The sequence below is a fragment of the Ostrinia furnacalis genome, unplaced genomic scaffold (assembly GCF_004193835.3).
Source record: "Ostrinia furnacalis isolate ACB-3 unplaced genomic scaffold, ASM419383v2 OfSCF0319, whole genome shotgun sequence".
Taxonomy (NCBI): domain Eukaryota; kingdom Metazoa; phylum Arthropoda; class Insecta; order Lepidoptera; family Crambidae; genus Ostrinia; species Ostrinia furnacalis.
The window spans coordinates 533,625-548,016 of record NW_021130558.1 but is presented as its reverse complement, the minus strand read 5'-3'; the positions used below and the strand labels follow the sequence as shown (position 1 = coordinate 548,016).

Sequence of the window (14,392 nt, the reverse complement as noted above, 5' to 3'; positions counted from 1 at the left end):
AATAAACTAAAAATTTGTATCTCCGAAACTACAAAAGACTCTACCATACCCTATTTCTTCCCGCCACGAGCGATTAGTTTTTTATGGGATTTTCCTCGTTGACGCTCCTGAACGGAATACATAATCAGATGGAAGGAATAGTTAAGCTAGGACGCTTATTATTTCATGCCAAGAAATATTAAGTGATCCTCTTTTGATAGAGCAGCTTAATAAAATCCAATAGGATGGTTTCACAGTTTTATAGTTTGTGAAATAAATAAACTGTGTGTTTAACAATAAGAACGAACCCTTAAAACTGAAGTTCTTAATGGCAGGAGCATTCTATCATACTTTCACAACAATGTTCTCAACTAAAAACATTAGGTACTGCATCAAAGCAAATACCTCTAATCTATCTATACAGAAGATCCATTTAATCATAGCAACTACATTGAGTTTTCACTCTGTCATGTAAAAACAGACGTCGTCGGTAAGTACGTACATCATTTGAACAAAGCGAAGATTGAAGAAAATCCCCTGAGGGCTACGAAAGCTTATTCCCGGCAATTTTCATCGTGCTCTCAGCGAACAATATAGATATAACGCTGGTGCATCGCAGTAACGGGCTAGATGCTCCATAAAAACATCTCAGCTATTTTATTCGAACTACCAATCTAAGTTCTAACAAGAGCGCTTCCTCTTTAATGGGAAACATGAAACTTGGCCATTAGCGGCCTCAGATCTATAGAATACTTCGAACAAAAATTGCATCATAAATAAAACGGGTTGGTATCCTTTGCGGCTACGGGCTGCGTACAAATTAGAACATTAATGAAACCGGTCAAGTGTGCGTTTGACTTCGGCTCGGCCTTTATGTTCCGAGCTTACGTTACATAGCTATTCCAATCGGAATATCAAATTGAGACTATTGTTACCCTTTACTGCACTAATAATAGGAATTGTTACTGAAAATGGTGTCTGGCTACGGCATTGTGAATCTCGTGGGACGTTAACATATTTTGTATGTAAATACACATTTCAACGTGGTATTATTTTGTTACTCGCGTAATGGTGTTATCTCGTATCCATTACCGTGTACATGAATAGAGAATTTTAACGGAAGTTTATTTCTGTATTGGACATAAATAAAATTTTTCAGGGTATGTGCTCGGAAAATCGGACATGTCCGTGACATATCTTTTAGAGTGAAAACAGAGGCAAGACTGGAAAATTGTTTGTTTGTGCAAACAGATCACGACTGAACGAGGCGCTCCGGGAGGCGGGCTACGACATCGACGGCGAGCGGTACCCCGAGGGCTACCAGGAGGCGCCCCTGGCATATGACGCAGTGTGGGCCGTTGCTTTAGGTAATATTACTCAAATATTGCCTTTACTGTACATTATTTTAAGAGCTCTTTTAGATAAGCGGTTTTGTGACAAAGCTAAACTTGTTTTTGTAAGGGCATATACACGCTAGCTTAGTAAGCCTACTGACTCTTTTAAGGAACACGCGAGAGGTTTATTGAAACACAAAATGTAGCGCATATTTCAAGGCGCCAATAATCGCGGTAATCTGAAAGAGCTCTTATTTGCCGATAAAATTCATATTACCGATAAACAACAAGGAGGGAGGAACAAGGAACACACTGAGGGTATTCGCTTAGCGAATTTGGTTTATTAGCATTCGTTGCGCGAGCATTTTATAAGAAAACTGACTATCTATCTCGTATTAAACTATTCATAAAGATGTTTCACAAGAATCACCAGTAAGATGGTTGCCTCTGAGTTCGTACAATGTACTATTTTGTTATTCTATAAATAAGCTGTGTAATGAAAATGGATTACGGATGAAAGGAGGGATATAAAACGTAATCAATTCAGTTAATGAGCTTATACACCTATAACTAATTACTGAGTAATGATTACTATGATGATAGTTATGTTAATCTACGTTGATGTTGCGGACATTTAATCAACTACCGACCGCCGCAAATGATTAACTAATTTGCTCATAAGCTTCAACCGTGCTTATTAATCATCAGCATTATGATTAATTTCACAACCAAACTAATCTACAAAATACTAGTAAATACGCTGACAACATCTTTTCTATCACATTTTATGAAATGAAATGAATTTGTAAAATATCAAATTCTTGAAAAGTTTTCTCATCCAATGTGACATTTTCTAGGAAAAGTAGCTGTCATTTCCTCAAGACAGTTTTCATCCTTTTTTCTATTCCACTGAAACAGTTTACTCAGAAATGGAAGGTTATTATTTCAGGGAGGTCCAAAGTTTGCAAGGAGTACACACTCTTGCAAATGTTATTGAACCAAGCCCGAAAATTTAATTATACCGCCTGTGGCCACACGTCGCAAGTCTACATCATAAAGGCCCAGATTCCGGAGTTTTCAATTTCCTGGATCCCAGACTCAACTACAGTTAGGGCGCCCGCTAACTTCCAGTGCCCTTATAAAACGCTCAGTTAACTTCAACAATTTAACTTCGCACATTACCCAATCTATTCGATTAATTCCTTTGTTTAAAGTCAACTAAACTAAATTAAAGCTGGAAGTTGTTATTAGATTAAGATCGTCCATTGAATTTTAACGCGTGAATAATTTGCATCCGTAGCGTTCAACAAGACAATGGAGAAGCTGGAGAAAAGTGGGTTGAGTTTGAAAAATTTCACTTACACCAACAAGAAGATTGCGGACGACATCTACGAGGCAATAAATTCTACATCATTCCTCGGTGTATCGGTAAGTAGCAGCACTTTGCGTTCCTTAGCTATGAGTGGTTGGCATTAAAGTTCGTCATTGTTCAAAGTTACATTGTTCCTCGCTGAGCCCGGCCAACTTTTCAGGATTCCAACGCTTTTTGTTTTGTAAACCGCTCACTAAATTAAATTGCAAATGTATTCAAACGCCGACCACGATAACTTGACACTTTAAACGTAACTGGGTATTTCTTGTGTGCTCATAACTCCACACGTAAGGCAACGTTTATTTGTTTTGCGTCACGTAAACATTGCATTGTGCTTTATTGGTCGCCGTGAATGATAAGGTTGTTTTTATTAACCATAAAATGCAACTGTTTGGTTTCAAATGGGAATTCGTAAAAGCTTACATATGGTAGCGGAATCTGCAGACTCGTGGCAAAATACATAGTGCGTAACACAACACTGAACTGTATAGTCTGAAACACAGAAATCAGATTAGCGAGAGAATAAATGTCTCAAAATCGACAGACTGTTTACGAATTCACGTCAAGTCCGGGGAAGTGTAAAGGCAACTGGAATCGCAGGTCCATTGAATATTCAGACTTATACTTTATTAAGATTGCTAAGTCATTTCGAGTCCCGATAAACTAAGTAGGTAGTAAAGTTTGGGTCTAAATTATTATATTTCAGATAACAATACCACATTATTATGAGTAAGTGTGGTATTAAAATTAACAGTTCACTTTTACTCGTAACATAATAATATAGTCTGCTTATAATATATAAATTAGGTAACAAATAGGTACCACAGCTAACACCTACGAAATGCATATCTGAGTAGAGGTGACTATACAGTATACATAGTTACTGTATTTTTTAATACGATTTTATGTAATTGGTAGTAAACCAAACGACGAACCGTTCGTTTTTTTTTTTGCAAACATCAAAGTAAATTAGGCATAAATATTTTGTTTATCTTTGAATGAAATATCAAAATACATAATTCATAAGCGCATTTTTGTATAAGGTCTACTCAGGGCAGTTATGAAAGATTCATAAAGAAATCTTCGCGAGCAACATCTTTCGTGTGTTCTGGGTCCGGCGACTTAACAACAATCCCTGATTTAAAGGGATTTTTTTATAAATTGCAAAATAACCATCATCAGCTTCATGGGGCTTAGACGTAGGAAATGCAAATCATTTTTCTTTAAAATATTTTTCAAACGAATTGCCAGGCTTCGGACCCTTTCCCACGGTCATCCAGTTTTGAGGGATCCAGTAATATAGGACCCCAAAACTGGACTGTCGTGTGAACACACAGCGTGTGTTTGATATTCGAATTCCAAATTCAAACGGATTCTTTTGTGGGAAAACGGGATGCTCGTGTGAATGTCAATAATAAAACACGTTATACTACTAAACAGGATCCTGCAAAAAACAATACCTACCTTTAAAAAACTGTACCTATGTCTTCATGGGAAGCCCCACGTCTTCTCGTCTAAAGCCCGGTCTGTAAGCACGTAGAATTTTGTCCAATGACCCCAAGCTACCCATCCTTATCGCTCGTGCGTAATTATATTGCTGTCGCGACTGTGCAACGTGCGCCTGCAGTGAGTGTGCAAGAGCGACAGCAACATAATTACGCGCGACCAGACTATAGCAATAAACACCTAATTTGGTTTCTGAAATTTAGACTTTACAAGACATGACAATGCAGATGGACAAATGCAAAGAGAAACGTAATTTGTATAAAGTGGTTAATTCTGTTGTAAATTAAGTACACCGAATTAATTAACAATTCCCTTTGATGTCCGTAATTCGTGTTTGTGCGTTTCTAATTTAATTAGGTGTTCTGTTTTAAACGACAGTCGACAGCACATCAGACTTATACATTTTGTTGCAAAATAGCCTGTATTGCAGCGATATAAGACTGCACTTTGTATGGTGTCGTCTGTACTGACCTTATACTTATAAGTAGTATACCACTGATAGAAATTTATAGAACACACTTATTGTACACCACACAAGACAAGAAAAGATCTGATTGTTGGATACAATATTTATTCACTTTCTAAAATTAATGAAATAAAAAACCCATAAACGGTTTGACCTTAAAAGAATACTTAAAATAGGTTGCATCGTTTAAATTCGTGTCTCAACTAAATAACAATAAAACACAATTTCAAATAAATGTTCATAGTTCCGATTGACTACGGCGAATTTTATGGCCAGTTCAGCTACAGTCGTTTATAACATAAGTTTCTAAATCACAGATAATACTAAAGCACTGGCTAAGAATAGTTTTATCGCTGAAATGTAATAAAATAATGCTGTCTTCTTGATTTTATGTTAAATCAATAATTGGATAAGACTTATCCAACTACCTATTTACAACTTATGCGATAAGTGCTTCTGAGCTTAGTTAATGACACATGTTAGGCTTACATTTTGCTTCTTAAAAAATACTACCTTAACTACTTACTTACTAAATAAAGAACAAATTTTGAGCCTTGCACAGAAGGCACATTTAATTGTCATTTTATGTCTAAGTAAACGAAAACATGTTTTGCAGGTAACATTTCTGCATGTTCTGCAGTTAACGTGAATACAATTAATGTTGCCAACTTTAAATATAGGATTAACTCTATCACAGCACTGTAACACTTTGAAGATTCAACCCTCCACACCGAAAGATCCCCGGCCTATGTCAACTGAGTAGGTCAAATTGTTCGCTAAATATTGACTGTTCCAATTTTAGGGTTTAGTAGCGTTCTCGTCGCAAGGCGACCGGATCGCACTGACGCAAATCGAGCAGTTGGCTGACAACCACTATGTGAAGCTGGGCTACTATGACACGCAGGCAGATAACCTCACGTGGCTCGACAGGGAACGATGGGTTGGTAAGTAGCTACAGCAACCTTTATTTATTTTGGTAAAATTCAGATTTTTTTATTTATAAAAGTTCTGACGATCGACTCCGGGGTTTTAAGGCCCAGTTCAGACAAAGCATTAGCCGCGCGCAGTTCTCGTAGATTTGCATCAAATCGTAACCGCACGGCCTCAGTCCCTCGCGCGTTTCTGAACCAGGCCTAAAACAAGCGACTACGCGAGAGTAAGCGAGGAAAAATCACATAATATGCAGCGACATAATAAGTTTCAAAATGTACTGTATGTGTGACGGTATGATCACAGATTACTAATAAGTTATGTATGACGATATTGCAGCGGTCATGTTCTTTGTTTCCTTTATTTAATTATTGTTCTTTTATGGAATCAGAAATAACATAGGCGTGGGTTAAAAAAGGTACTTCACCTTTCAAGACGTGTATTGTTATTTTTAGCCAACGGATGCTGTAAGCATTATTGTAACTATACCTATGCTCTGCTAATGGCGAATTATATTTCAAATCAAAATTGCCTGGCTATTATTACTTTTTTTTATTACGTAAGCTGTTGTGTAACTCTTTAAGGTTAAATAAAACACAAACTGATTTTGTTCATCAATCAGACTACACTAATGGCATTTTCGAATATCAAAAATTTAGCTTCTAAACCTAGGTTTCTGTGAACTAACACGAATATGCTGTAACTACGAGAATTCTACGTATTACTACGAGAATGCTACGAACTACTACGAAAATGCTACGAACATGACCGTAGTAAACTATAAATTATGAGTTTTTGTTCCAACGAAGCATGATATAAATAATAATATTGTTATCTTTAATCATATAAAAACACATTTCATGTAACACGGTTGGTTTTAAAAGCATAGGTATTACATTAACAAAAGGTCTGGATTTCCTGAACACTTTAAATCGGCTATAACTCCCAACTAACTACCGTAACCTGAATAAATGAGAGGAAACATTTTATAAGAGCACCTTATGTTACAGGTGGGACCCCAAATGAAACTAGGATTACACCCGCGAAAGTACACTGTCACTTTTTGCGAAAAACAACGTTCAGGGGACGCATTACTCCACCTAGTCCCATTTTCGCTTCCTGGCAAAAGAACTTACAGGGGATAATATAAACCCCGCGACTCACTAGCGTAGATGGCGGAGCGACGTTCCACATTGAAAATTATTACGAGTAGGAGCGTGGTTTGAAAATGTATGCCGTAATACAATGGCAATACAGAATCAGGATAAGATTTTGATAACCAAAGAAAATTAGTTTGATACAAACATACATTAAGAAAAACGTTTCAACTTTAATTTTACTGTATGAAAAGATAATATATGATAATAAATACAAAATTTCATTGAATAAATATTTGATAACGGAAAAAAATGCAATATCAAAACAATTTACTTTTCAGAGACAAAATGGAAAGCAGCTGGAAAATATTCATATAAATTCATTAAAATGAAATGAGGAAGTGTTCGTCCACGCTCTATCATTAATTTAATTCAAAATTCCAAGCTCTACGTTCAAGGGTGTAAAAAGATCTCACTTGATTTATTTCATCTGTCGACTCCAAGTGATTCCGCACAGTACGAGTATAATAAATTCTTTTTCACAAAAGCTCCTGCCATAAAGTAGGCGTCTCGAGTGATTAGTTTTTATTAAATGTTCAACGAAAATCGGGATTTTTTGTAGGTACCTACTTCCATCCTTAATAAATTTATACCTTCACGTAAGGACACTAATACCTATGGCCTTCCTAAAAATTATTTCACTTTCTTAATTAATTATAAAATCATTCACCAAAATGTTAAACGCAAAACGATATCCTGTAAAGGATTTTAGAAAGAAAACACGGCATATTTTCACCCAATATACAAAATGGTGGCTCTTAGAAACAGTACCTTGTGGTATCAGATATTTTAGGAAACATTGTTACAAAAGCAAGTCTGAAAATTCTTTTACGATAAATTGCTTAAGGGTATCGTCTGTGAAGATTTAGTTGCTAAGGTTTGCTACTACTAAAATTTTCAAGAAGAAAAAGTAATTTACTTTTAAAAGAGATCAAAGTTATTGTAACAAAAAAAAAATTTCATACCACAATTAAGATTTCTTTGCATACTTTTTCTCAGAATAAACTGTACATTTTAAAATCCTGATTTTCTAACGATATCATGAAAAGCAAAACCAGTTTTTACCGCCCTATTTATATTTTTTGCGAACGGTACTGCGCTATTACTGAAAACTTAAGTATCCGCATTCACCGCCGAAGATTGATATATTGAACGATAGATTTTTATGTCAATCGCGTGCTTTAGAAAATATTGGCTTTAGCTATTTTCGCTGTCGTCTTCCACTTGATATATTTTACTGACGGACGTCGTTCTAATTCTTAAAGCGGTGTGCTGTAATCCTATTGTTATTTTACGACGGTTTTATAGAGATGTTTATTGGGGCATGAAATAGGTTTTTTTCTTTTTGGCAGGTGGGAAAGTACCTCCTGATCGGACGGTGGTGGTGAATGAACTGAGGACGGTCTCATTGCCGTTGTTTGCGTGTATGACAGCGCTGTGCATCGCGGGTATACTCGCCGCCATTGCACTAATAGTCTTCAATATCTTGCACCGACACAGGAGGTAAGTGCGCTGTCGCTTTTGTACACCGTTAATTTCCGCTCATAAACAAGGTTACTACCATGAAGTTTCACTTATATGAAGAAATTTTCTTCCGTTGTTTATCATCCTTACCCATATTGAAAATCCATTAGTTACGACGTGAACCAATTATATTACCTACCGTACCGTATCGAACGAAAATCGAATAAATAAAATAAAATATCAATTCACGAACTTTTTCACTTGGGTTAGCTTAGCGTATATTTCCACGTAGGACACCTACAAAGTAAAAAAACAAATGACTACGTAAATTCGATTGCCCTGTCAGTGTGTCGAGTTCTATCTCACTTATTTTTCTACGCGTCTTATTTGTTTCTGTCCCCAAGTCATAACTCAACTGGTAACTATTGGAATACCTACTCCTAACCGACCTGTCGTAATAAATATACCAATTTATCTTTTTATTTTCTGTACTACATATGAGTAAATCAATAACGAAAACGAAGACTTGTGTATGTAATAAGTACCACTAGCTAGGCTATTCTGAAGTGAAATATTGCTTAGCTTGTTGTCAAGTAGGTATCAAAAACTCATTTAGTCGCCTGCGATAGAGCGAGAGGAGTAGGTGCCTTATTTACATACCTACGCACTTTTGTAGTAATTAGTTAAACCGTCTTTTGATTCATTTAGATAATAATCCACAGACCACACAACCTGTAGTCTGTGGAATAAACCTAAAAAAACATAAGAAAATATCATCATACTTTTTGGTATTCCATCTATATTATTCATACTTTTTTCTCCGTAACATCTCGGCTGGGTACCGTAAGATAAGATGTTAGAATTTGATCGTTTTATCGATACCTTCATCAACGTCCGATGGCCAGGTGAGTAACCGAGTATTATTGACGTGGGTCTCGTCAGTAATCGAGTTAATTCCCCTGGCTAAATATTGTTCACAGCCCTTGTGATTGTTATTGTTTCTCAAAACAGCGTTTATTATCGAATTTTAATTGATAGGGAAGTGGTTTGAACACAAAAGTATTTTGAAAATATTCGAATATTTGACGTCGAGCGCTAGAAAGTTAAAATAGCGATTGTAGAGTTTGAACATTTAGTTCCATATAATCCAATAGCAGCTGTTATCAACAATTACGAGTACTTTGATAATCAGTTAAAATTAAATACTCTAAATAAGTGAACAATCTTAAATCTTCTCGCTTTATCGCAGTTTAGTTAGCATAATGACCAAGGCTTACAATTTACCTACATTAATTACAACTGAGTCTCGATTGATAAAATACGTAATAAGCAGACGTAAAAAGGTTAATGGGTAGTAGCTATAAGGCGCTTACCGCCAGATTAGGGCAATTGAGAGTAAACCGAGAGCTAAGAAAGTCACTCATGCCGCCCCAATCTCGAGAGGTTAATTTCTATTCAACAGTAACACTGAACGCCTTTTAAGGTAAAATTGACTTCGACGATCTCGCATTGTTTGAAATATTCTTTATTCACTCAAAAAACTTCAGTTTTCCTGCTAAAGTTATGCGCTAAAGGAACTGCAGGAAATAAATCCTTTGGAATAATTTTACTCGTATTTGTTCAAACTACTTTTGACATGGCGTGTTTGGGTTATTGTTCTCATAAAACATTTCACTCCACATGAATTTAGTAAAATACTGTCTAATACGGAGATAGGATAGGATCCATATTTTCACTTGACTGGATTTAAAATTGTAAGCCCGAAGGAAATCTCTTAAGTTCATAGTTCGAATACTTAATCTCAATGTAATTAAAAGTCTGTATAAGTTTTCTTTTTGTTAGGATCTTATCTTTTACCTCATTTAACTTCATCGTAATGAGGTATAACTTGTTCGGCTTATCCGTAATGGAAGATAATACATACAAAACAAAAGTAATTTTCTTTATCTTTCCTCGAAAACGAAGCATATTAAAATATCCCAAGGGATCTTCCTAATACGTTCTGTCCGACATAATTAAAAGTTTTTTTTTTATGTAGAATGTAACTAAGTGATTTTGTTAACCAAGTTGATATTAGGTAGGTTCAAATGATAAATAAGTAAATAAAATATGATATACCATTTTTTTCCGTTCCTTCGTTCGATAGTCAAAGTGGTTACTTTTAGGTACACAGTGTTCAATAATTTTGGATGATTTATTTTGATAGTGAAGGAAAAACTTATTTAATATCGAATGAATAAAGTGAAATTTTATTCAAGTTGTAGCTTGAATAAAACCGCACATATACGCAATAGCTTGAATAAAATTGCACCCTATATGTATTTTAAGTAAATAGCCGAACTTAAATAATAATAATATTTTATGAGGTAACCCAATGGTTGCATCCCGCGTGCAACACGGTGATGATATACGGGTGCTGTATCTGCCTAGCCTTAGGAATCGACGGGCGATGCGACTGGACCTGGGTGCAGCCATAGCACTTCGCAGGGTTCTATATTAACAGGCTATATTGTCTTAGGGTAATTCAATGGTCTCATCCCGCGTGCAACACGGTGATGCTATGCGGGTGCTGCATTTGTTTGGGTGCAGCAGTGGCCCTAGGCGTCGACGGCCGCTGGGTGCAGCCACAACATTTTGCGGGGCTCTGTGCGGCTCGGGCTTGGTTGCTGGCCACCGGCTTCTCCATGGCATATGGGGCCATGTTCACCAAGGTCTGGCGGGTGCACAGACACACTACCAAACCTAAACCGGACACTAAGGTAATTGGATTATTTTTGTGTGTTACATCGGCACTTACTCGTAGCTACCAAGTTGAAAGCTAGCGATTTTTTCTATGAAACAATGACAAGTAGGTAAAATATGATGCCACGTATACTGCCACGTTTGTAACTCAAGCCGTGTGCTGTTAAATTGCTTTAGGCAAATTGAAATAAAGTTTAAATATTTTTTTATCAGATTTGATGAAGAGTTAAATAGATATACGGCTGTAGGTTCATTTTAGTAGCCTTTTAAAATGTAAAAACAGTAAAATATATTCATGCACGATGATCCCAAACTCATAACCCATTATAACCAAAAAACCATACATACATCAGCTTACCAAAGATAAATAAGTCACATAAAACGTAGAAGGTCTCGAGGCATTTTTATTTGCTTTCTTGATACTTGTTTTTATTTGTTTCCCTTTACTCGTGTACTGTAGTAAACTTTTTAATAATCTATGTTAGCTGGAGACGTAATCCAATCTGTCTTTGTGACTGTTTTTTATTGCTCGTTATAAATCTCCGATCCAGTTTCGAAGCTAAAATTTCAAAGATGTCTGGACTCAACAATATTATATTTAATAAGTTTAGAACTCATAAAGTTTGACACCGAGGTTGTGAACTCATTTGTTACAAGTCACACGAAAATTTCCATTCATCATTATAGAGAATTATCAAAGTTTTTGACATGGTACCTTTTTCACCAGAAACGTATGCACGGTTGGAAATTATACACAATGGTGGGAGGTCTACTGGTAGTGGATGCAGCTTTGTTGACTGCATGGCAGCTAAGAGACCCTCTGCAGAGGAGGGTTGAGATATTCCCTCTTGAAGCCCCAAGGCACCACGATGATGATGTTCACATAAGGCCGGAGCTGGAACACTGTGAAAGTGAACATAACACTGTATGGCTTGGTAAGTATCCAGTAAATTATTAACAACAAACAAAACAATAATCATTATTTATCTTCTGTAATTACTGACTCAGTAGTGAATTTCCCAATAACTGAAATTAATCTTAACAATAATAATGAAGCTGCAGTTTATTACACATTAAACTTTAAGCTGTTCTATGAATCCATATTGAAAAGCTTACCAACGTCAATTAGAGTTTTACTACGTTATTTAAAATGAAAATTTATGCTTACATAAACATCAGACCCACATTTAATTGCTCTTAAAAATGAAACAACAACAATTTGAGCCTACCACTAAAACGCTAACAGCTGTAATTACGAAAGATGAGCTTTAATATGAGGTAATTTAAAGTCCAGTAAACAATAAATTACGTTTTGTAAATCTCTGTCTTGCAAGTCCACCGTCTCATTTGCGACCGTAAACTTGGTGAGCGAAATTTAAAAGTTTTTGAAGTCGTTAATAACAGCTGGCGTCTTCATTATGTCGTTTGACGTTAATTTGTTTTGTTGTAGGGGTGATGTATGGGTATAAGGGGTTGGTGTTGGTGTTTGGGTTGTTTTTGGCGTACGAGACGAGGTCGGTGAAGGTGCGTCAGATCAACGACTCGCGTTACGTGGGGATGAGCATTTACAACGTGGTGGTGCTGTGTTTGATCACTGCTCCGGTGACCCTGGTGATCGCGAGCCAGCAAGACGCGGCGTTCGCGTTCGTCTCGCTGGCGATCGTGTTTTGCTGCTTCTTGAGCATGGCCTTGATATTTATTCCTAAGGTTAGTATCGGTGAAGTTGGATTTTTTTTTAAAGTAGGGTAACTTCCAGTCATTGGACAAAACGTTATCTATACTTATAATAAATCTGTAGAGAGGTCAATTCTGTACATGAAATATATGTTCAAAATAACTATCAGGGGGTGATTAGTGATCGATACTGATGACAAAAATGCAATCAGTAAAAATTGTTGTCTGTCTGTCTGTCTGTCGGTCTGTATGTTCCTTATAGAAACAAAAACTACTTGACGGATTTTAACGAAACTTGGTACAATTATTCTTCATACTCCTGGGCAGGTATACTTAAGAATTCCCACGGGAACGGGAATAAGCAGGAAAATCCTTTTGTATGAAAAGTCTAAACCGCTTAAGTTAGACGCTTGAAATTTGGCATGCAGGTACCTTAGTAAAGTTAAAGCTTAGTTACAACAGGATATTGCAAAATTCCCACGGGAACGGGAGTTAGCGGGAAAAAACATTTGTATGAAAAAATCTAAGCCGCGTAAGATTGATGAAGGGGGTAAAACGGGATCCACGCGTACGAAGTCGCGGGCGCGTCTTTCCGTTCTATACATGGCCAGAACGCACCCATAGGAAACTGCTCGTGTATATTTTGTAGTGCCCGTTTGTAAGACTGTGACTCCAAACTATACACGAATTTTGCGTACTGATCGTGTATAGTTTGGAAGAGCTTAGTAAAAAAAGTCATATCCAAACTATACTCGATTAGTTTCTACTACACCACTTACACTTGACTAGAGTGTGTTTAGTTGATATTGATTTAGTAAAATATGGAATTATATTTAAAATTACATTTATTCGATAGTATTACTCAAAATATTATTATTTTACTGAATCTATAATAAATCTAGATTTTTAACACTATTGTAAGTGGTTTTTGAAATTAAATTGATTATGTAGATTTCAAATTCATTATCAATTATTAGTGTAATCATAAATTCATTTAAAATGAGAGAGAGTGAGAGAAGAAAGTTCAACGTGCATTATGCGAGACTTTAAATGCTAGGTTTGTATTATCGGCCGTTTGGTGTAGTGGTTCGAAACGGACTACTTCCTCATTCCGGAGGCTTCCGGCGACTGGGACCGCAATTAACTGGGACCGCGGGCCCAGTCACCGGATGCGTAAAAATTAAATAATTTTCTTCCGGCGACTGGGACCACTCATAGATAACTTTAAAGAAAATATTATTCAATCCAAAATCGGTACAGTACTAAAATCCATGAGTGGTCCCAGTCGCCGGAAGAAAATTATTTAATTTTTATGCATCCGGCGACTGGGACCGCGGTCCCAGTTAATTGCGGTCCCAGTTGACGGAATCCTCCTATTCCGGAGGTAGCGGGTTCGATTCCCGCACAGTACAAACATTTGTGTGCATGAACATATTTGTTTGTATTGGACTGGGTGTTTTCTATGTATACCTAGTAAGTATGTATTTACAAAAAAAAAGTATTTAAGTATGTATGTTTAATACTTAGTATTATGTAAAGCTTTGCTTAGTTTGGGACTAGAAGCGCAGTGTAAAATGTCTAAGGATATTTATTTATTATTTATTTTATTTATTAACTTTTATCTCAAGAACAAAATCATTTTGACATATTTCCATACCTACATAATTCTTAATTTAAGAGTTATTCGAGAATTGGTGAAAATTAAATATCAGCCCCAAAACAAATATCTTTTCTATGGCAGAATACGTGTCGAAGGATGATTCAATGT

The 14,392-nt window shown here is 36.3% G+C and overlaps 1 protein-coding gene across 2 annotated transcripts in view; it reads left to right on the top strand.

Annotated features, from left to right (window-relative positions):
* GABA-B-R1 (gamma-aminobutyric acid type B receptor subunit 1) overlaps positions 1-14,392 on the top strand; it is a 77,214-nt gene that overhangs the window by 47,856 nt on the left and 14,966 nt on the right. For both annotated transcript variants that reach the window (XM_028314646.1, XM_028314637.1), the window contains exons 6-12: positions 1,231-1,346; positions 2,614-2,741; positions 5,460-5,601; positions 8,097-8,247; positions 10,727-10,967; positions 11,678-11,885; positions 12,401-12,657. In XM_028314646.1, the coding sequence (XP_028170447.1) occupies positions 1,231-1,346; positions 2,614-2,741; positions 5,460-5,601; positions 8,097-8,247; positions 10,727-10,967; positions 11,678-11,885; positions 12,401-12,657 (1,243 nt within the window). The remainder of the gene's footprint in view (positions 1-1,230; positions 1,347-2,613; positions 2,742-5,459; positions 5,602-8,096; positions 8,248-10,726; positions 10,968-11,677; positions 11,886-12,400; positions 12,658-14,392) is intronic.